The sequence below is a fragment of the Sesamum indicum genome, linkage group LG3 (assembly GCF_026168435.1).
Source record: "Sesamum indicum cultivar Baizhima isolate 11 linkage group LG3, ASM2616843v1, whole genome shotgun sequence".
Classification (NCBI taxonomy): domain Eukaryota; kingdom Viridiplantae; phylum Streptophyta; class Magnoliopsida; order Lamiales; family Pedaliaceae; genus Sesamum; species Sesamum indicum.
In genome coordinates this window covers 14,847,946-14,855,608 of record NC_142659.1, presented here as the reverse complement: position 1 = coordinate 14,855,608, position 7,663 = coordinate 14,847,946, and the positions used below count along the sequence as shown (strand labels likewise).

Below are 7,663 nucleotides of genomic sequence, written 5' to 3'. Positions count from 1 at the left end.
CACAATTCACAAATGCAACCTCAACATAATCACATTTCCTGTCCTAATTCAAAATATTTCAAAAAGAGGAATTTCGTTGCGATGATAATCACAGTTCTATAACACGATTAGGAATCGAATAGTTGTTTTCGAATCAAGTTGGCCCACATGAAATATTAATCAAAATTAACTTGCACTCAACCAAGACGGCCATCACCAGCCTATCATGTCTATACCTGCATAGAGTAGCGAGTTTTCTGGCATTCATGAAAATTTAAGTGGGAAATTGGCGTTTTAATCAATAAACCAGAAGAAATATTTATATTTAAATATGATTAATTGTTATGGAAAAAAAATAAATAGACGTAGTAAATAGTTATAGACCACGGCTCCACAACTTTTGTTGGTCATGGGTTTTGCAATTATGCTGAATTATTTCTAATGGTTAAAAGTCATGGTAAAAATATTTTTTTTATATGTATAAACTAAATTTTTGTATTGATTTTATTTAATCATAATTAATTATAATTATTTATTATGATTTTTGGTTCGCAACCATTAAATAGTATTTTTTTTATCTAATATTAAACCATTGTATCAGAAAATGATTAAAAAAAATTAAAAACAAAGAAGCAAGAAAGAAAAAATAAGAAGTATTTAAAATAAAAAATATATCAAATAATAATAATTGATCGCTTACACACAAAACAAATAAATAAATCAATAATCCATCAATCAAAGTCACCCAAATTGCTTCATCCCCCAACACAAGATGCCAAAAAACCAACCCACTTCTCACCAAAAATGGGCTGGTGAAAAGGAAGAAACAAGAAAAAGAAATGGCCATCATCACTTTCTCTTGCTTTTCTTGTCAACTCCTACTACTCCCATTAAATAAAAAAAAATGGAAATACCGACAGAAAAGTGAAGAAAAAGCATCAGGTATTTTCAAGAAAGTCCACTTAATTCCACGAAATTTCAAATATAGTCATCATGATAACTGCACATCATGAGATAATTTGTGAAACACGACATCCAAACACGATTGTATGCCACTGTGTGACTGTGTCCATCCATCCATCCATCAACTTGGCGCAATATCTCGTTTTGTCAGCTAATCCATCGGATTCTTACAATCTTTCAGAATTGATATTTGAATGGGATAGAGACAATAGAGTTTAAATGGATAGGACAAACAAGATTATGTGGTCTAGTTCGGACGGTTAGAATTTGGAGAGTATAAATTTTTCAAAATTTTAGGAGTGGAGAAAACTAATTTGTATTATCTTCTAACTTCAGTTCTTGATTCCTTATAAAATGATGGATACATGGGTATTTATAGGTGATACCAAAGATGTATCTTACACATATTTATGAATCAAAATTAACTCAACTAATAAATTAAGTTCATGTATTGACCAAGAGTTCAAAGGTCATTCATGTATTCTCCAATATTTATCCAAAACTTATTTATGAACTTTAATTATTTAATTAATCTAGTTTATATTTTCAACATCTCCTCTTAAACTAGATTAATTACTTCGAGCAAACAACACAGCCTTTTGAAGACATCGGACTTCAACGGTTTTGTGAAGATATCAACAACTTGATCTTGAGACTTTACATACTCGAGCTTCACTTCTTCCTTATGCATCCTCGAATAAAATGATACCTAGTATCAATATGTTTGCTTCTCTCATGTAGCACCGGATTCTTTGCCAATGCAATTACCGACTTGTTATCAACATAAATTTTCGTCGGACCTTCTTGGGCAAATTTGAGTTTTTTCAACAAACTCCTCAACCAAATAGCGTTACATACACACGATGTTGCAGCCACATACTCCGCTTCACATGTTGAAAGAGTCACAATAGGCTGTTTCTTTGAGTTTCACGTGAATGCTGAATTTCCCATAAAGAAAACAAACCCGGTAGTACTTTTCCAACTATCAACATCACCGGCCTAATCGCTATCACAATAGCCAACAAGCTTAAAATCTTGAAAATTATCATAGAAAATTCCATGATCAATCGTTACCTTTAATATAACAAAGAATCCTTTTTGCCACCTTCAAATGTGATGAAATAGGAGCCTCCATGTACCGACTAGCAAGTCCAACACCAAAGAGAATATTCAGTCTCATACAAGTTAAATATCTTAAACTTCCAATGAGACTTTTGAAAAATGTTGGATCAATTTTCTCACCATCTTTATAAAAAGACAGCTTTACTCCACACTCCACTGGGGTGCTCACCAGCTTGCATTTATCCATTTCGAATTTCTTGAGAATTTCTTTGGCATATGCTTCTTGCGAAATAAATATGCCATCTTCTCGTTGCTTCACTTCGATGCCAAGATAGTAGGACATCAAACCAATATCTGTCATCTCAAATTCTTTTGACATAGCTCTCTTGAAATCATCGAACATCTTTGGATTGTTTCTTGTAAAAATCATATCATCCACGTATAAGCATACAAGTAGTATACTACCATTTTTGCTCATCTTTACATAGAGAGCATGCTCGTATGGACATTTTTCAAAACTATTTTGTCGAAAATATTGATCAATTCGACTGTTCCATGCGCGCGGGGCTTTCTTCAATTTTAGCACCTTGTTTTCTTAGCCTTGTACCACGTAACCTGGAAGTTGAGTAATATATACTTCTTCCTTCAAAACTCCATTTAGAAAAGCGGATTTCACATCCATTTGATGGATTTTCCAGTGATTTTGGGCTGCAAGTAAGATGATCAACCGAATTGACTCCAGGCAAGCAATAGGAGAAAATACTTCGTCGTCGTCAATTCCTGTCTTTTGCTTATACCCTTTTGCCACCAATCTTGCCTTGTATTTCTCAATCTCGCCTTTTGCATATCTCTTTATTTTGTACACCCACTTTCTTGGTGTTGATGATGATGATGCAGCTGCTGTTGCTGCTGTTTTTCCTTCTCCTCCAAGCTTGGAGGTGCAGGCTTTTGCTGGTGTAGAAGCTGATCTTCTTGATCAAGGATAGCAAAAGAAGAAGGCGTGCTTCTTAAGTGTAATCATGCTTGCGTTTTATTCTTTGTACAGTCATTTATGATTCATCTCATTGGTCCATGTAGGATGACGAGGCAGTTGCTGATTTGTAACTAGCTTAGCGACAATTTGTTATTTAAAACAAAACTCCACCTTCTTCATTTAAGAAGCTCTGTAACAGAATTACAGATTGAATAAGAATCATGGCTCAATTCAGCCTCCAATCTTCTCTGTATTTTTTTCTTTGCTCAGTTTACGACTTCGACATGGTATCAGAGCTTTCATTATGAAGGTCTCTCGATAACTCCTTTGATTAAATTTGTAGAACTTGCTGCAAATTTTGCAGTGTGATCATGGCAGATTCGCAAAATTTGCAGACAGATCAATATGAGAGGGAGGTTTTGTACCTGCATCCCTCCGACAAATCCAGCTTCGTGCTGGCCTTCTCGTCGTTGAACGGTGCCAACTATTTGACTTGGAGTAGAGCAGTCTATGTTGCTTTAGGATGCAAGATGAAACTCGGATTCGTAGATGGAACTTTCCCACGACCTGCAGAAGGCTCTGCTCTGTTTGAACAGTGGAGACGAGTAGACCTCACGGTAACCTCTTGGGTTTGGAATTCAATTTCCAAAGACATCGTAGAAGGTTTCATGTATGTAAGCTCTTCGCTTGAGCTATGGCTGGAAACACAAGCTCGGTATGGAAGAAACAGTGGTCCTATGATTTATCAACTACAATGTGAAATTTCCACGATCACACAAGGAGACATGACACTGACAGGATACTTAACCAAGGTGAAGAAGCTATGGAATGAGTTGTTTTGTCTGGCTTCGTCACCTAAATGTACCTGTGGAGGATGCCCTTGTGGCATCAACAAGGCTGTTGGGGAGATGTACACGGCAACGCAACTTATGCAGTTTCTCATGGGTCTCCATGAAAGCTTCGACAAGGAGAAGAGTCAATTGCTTATGATGGATCCACTTCCAGATTTGGAGAAGGGCTTCACGATGCTCTTTGTCGTCGAACAACAACGAAGTGTGCAGACACACCTTGCAGAAAATAATACTAGTGCAGCGTATCAAATGTCTTTGGGGCAAAGCAGAACTTCTTTTCAGAAACAGACACAAAAGCGCAGAACTTTTCTGGACAAACGTTCAATGATTTGCAGCCATTGTCGCAAGCAAGGGCACTTGAGAGAGACATGTTTTCAACTCCACGGCACACCGGAATGGTACAAGTCACTAAATGAGAAGAAGAAAGGCTCTATAGAAGCATATAATTTCACAGGAAATATAGCGGCAAAACAAGTTGGCAATGTGGATAATATGGTGGTTAAGGGAGATACAAAGGCAAATGTTGCAAATTTGGTGACAGAGTTACTTAAGATGATGAAGGGCAATGAGACGTCCTCAAATCCTATCTCAGAATTTGCAAGTTACATTCACTGTGATGAGGATTTCACAGGTAATACTTCTACTTCTACTGCACTAACTGTTGATACTTGAATATTTAACATTGGTGCCACAAATCACGTCTGTGCGAATTTAACTTCGTTTGTTTCATACTCTGCTTGTACACACACACATTCTATCCATTTACCTGATGGGAAAAAGAAGACAGTACTCTATGTTGGAACTGTGAGGTTATCTAATACACTTGTGCTTGATTCGATGTTGTACATTCCTGATTTCTCTGTCAACCTTATCTCAGTCAGTCAACTATGTAAAGGGAATCGTTACTCTTGCTCTTTAAATCAATTTGGCTGCACATTGCAGGACCAGGAAACTAGACAAGTGCTGGCACAAGGGAGATTGAATAAGAAGCTATACGTATTAGAGACATGTGTTCTCAAGGATATAAATACACCTAGTGCCTCTGTTTCCAATTCTTGTATTGCCTTAATTGAATGTAATGATGCGTTATGGCATGCGAGGCTAGGACATGCCTCAATGATTGCAATTAGACACATCCCAGATTGTAACATTTCAAGTGACTCAATGGAAAAGAAATGTGAAATCTGCCCAAAAGCTAAACAATCGAGAATTCCCTTTGTGACAAATGATTCACATGCTGATGCAATTTTTGATTTGGTGCACTTGGAAGTCTAGGGCCCTTACAAAACGCCTAGTCTAAGTGGATGTCACTATATTTTAACTGTCTTGGATGATTACAGTAGGTCCTTATGGACTTTCCTCATCAAGCACAAGGATCAAGTTGCAAGAACTCTTCACAATTTTGTGAATATGGTGAAGACACAATTTGTAACTAAAGTTAAAGTAATACGCTCAGATAACGGGTCTGAGTTTGTGAATTCGTTTTGCCAGAACATGTATAAAAAACTTGGGATCATACACCAAACATCGTGCGTGTACACCCCTCAACAGAACGGACGAATCGAAAGAAAACACAGACAGTTGCTTAACGTAGCCAGAGCACTTCTATTCCAAGCTGCACTTCCTCTGAAATTTTGGGGGGAATCCATATTGGCCGCAACATACATTATCAACAGGACCCCTTCTTCTGTCTTAGGCTGGCAAACACCATTTCAGATCTTGCTTAGTCGTTCTCCTAGTTACAATCACTTCAAGATCTTTGGGAGTCTCTGCTTCGCAACAAACCTCAACCCACACAAAACGAAGTTCCACAAGAGGGCACATAGGTGCGTTTTCCTCAGTTATTCGATGACACAGAAGGGGTACAAGGTGTACGATTTAGAGGATCATGTGCTCTTCACCTCCAGGGACGTGACTTTTCATGAAGGAGTATTTCCTTTTGCTCAACAACAAGCTTCAGCTTCAGATAGCTGCCCGCTGCCTGTATTTCCACCTAGGACAGATAATGAGGTTTTGGAACAATTTCAAACACCTTCAAGTACGAATTCCTCTTCAGAGACTGCTGCACCTCTGAACGTTCCTGTGGAAGAACAATCAGATATTGTTTCAGAATCTCATACTCCACTTCGAAGATCATCTCGAACCATCCAACGACCTCAATGGCTAAATGACTTTGTGTGCCAACACAATTCTTCACTCTTGCATTCATCCTCTGATACTGATGATTCCTTTGTTGCATCCTTGAACGGAATTCAAGAACCTCGTTCATTCACCGAGGCCGTCAAACATCCTTAGTGGCGAGCAGCTATGGATGAAGAGATTCAAGCAATAGAAAAAACTCAGACTTGGAAATTGATGCCTCTTCCTGCTGGCAAACGAGCAATTGGATACAAGTGGGTGTTCAAGGTTAAGTTGCGTGCTGATGGAAGTGTTGAACATTACAAGGCGTTCCTTGTTGCAAAAAGGTTCAACAAAATTAAAGGCGTCGATTACACAGAAACTTTCTCCCCCGTTGCGAAATTAGTGACTGTGCATGTGTTGCTCACTCTTGCTGCAGGTAAGGGTTGGGGACTTCAATAATTGGACGTTAATAATGCGTTTCTCCACGGTTTTTTGGAGGAAGATATATACATGATACCACCTGTAGGTTATGAAGTTGGGTCTGGACTCGTGTGTAAATTGGAACGATCCTTATACGGCTTGAAGCAAGCTTCTCGCCAATGGAATGTAGAACTTACTTTGAAGTTCAGTAGTTTGGTTTCGTTCAATGTGAGCATGACCATTGCCTTTTCCTTCTTCACACTGAACACGATTTGGTGGCACTATTTGTATACGTCGATGATATCCTTCTTGCTGGGGATAGTACTACTGGAGAAAATTATTTAAAAAATGTGAAGAAAAAGAAAAATTAAGAAAATAGCGTGAATTCAAAATGTTTAATGATTTGAGTGTCACCGCGATGAGCAACCGCGGTGACAAAGTTAATAAAAAAAAATTTAATATTCAAGTATAAATGCATTGTGAATTCCAATTAATTGCAATTCACATTGTGAATTCCAATTGCAATCTATATTTGTGAATTGGGCCAATTTGGCCGAACTCACAAATTATTATTTTTTTATTTTTTATAAATTAATTATATTTAATTAATTTTTAAAATTATATTAATTTTAAAAATACAATGAAACATACAACTGTAATAGTGTATATTTTTTTATTCAATTCTTAGAAAATACAATGAACCATACTGATAAGTTTGCGACAGTGTTGAAATCAATCGATTGACCATTACATTCAGTTAATGAGGTTTTGAAACAATTGCAAACACCTTCAAGTACGAATTCCTCTTCAGAGACTGCTGCACCTCTGAACGTTCCTGTGGCAGAACAATCAGATATTGTTTCAGAATCTCATGCTCCACTTCGAAGATCATCTCGAACCATCCAACGACCTCAATGGCTAAATGACTTTGTGTGCCAACACAATTCTTCACTCTTGCATTCATCCTCTGATACTTATGATTCCTTTGTTGCATCCTTGAACGGAATTCAAGAACCTCGTTCATTCACCGAGGCCGTCAAACATCCTTGGTGGCGAGCAGCTATGGATGAAGAGATTCAAGCATTAGAAAAAACTCAGACTTGGAAATTGATGCCTCTTTCTGCTGGCAAACGAGCAATCGGATGCAAGTGGGTGTTCAAGGTTAAGTTGCGTGCTGATGGAAGTGTTGAACATTACAAGGCGTTCCTTATTGCAAAAAGGTTCAACAAAGTTGAAGGCATCGATTACACAGAAAGTTTCTCCCCCTTTGCGAAATCAGTGACTGTGCGTGTGT

General features: G+C 37.7%; 1 protein-coding gene across 1 annotated transcript; it reads left to right on the top strand.

The window, feature by feature from the left end:
- The first annotated feature begins 3,348 nt into the window (after nt 1-3,348).
- On the top strand, nt 3,349-5,103 carry LOC148788695 (uncharacterized). The gene is made up of 2 exons (XM_088878099.1): nt 3,349-4,488; nt 4,771-5,103. The coding sequence occupies exons 1-2, from the start codon at nt 3,349-3,351 to the stop codon at nt 5,101-5,103; spliced, it is 1,473 nt and encodes a 490-aa protein (XP_088734225.1).
- Nucleotides 5,104-7,663: the final 2,560 nt, after the last annotated feature.

Bases quoted from the DNA above. Each gene is read 5' to 3' on its own strand.
- LOC148788695 (XM_088878099.1), top strand. From the start codon at position 3,349: ATGGCAGATTCGCAAAATTTGCAGACAGATCAATATGAGAGGGAGGTT. The intron at 4,489-4,770 runs GTTGATACTTGA...TGCACATTGCAG, and splicing joins CTACTTCTACTGCACTAACT to GACCAGGAAACTAGACAAGT.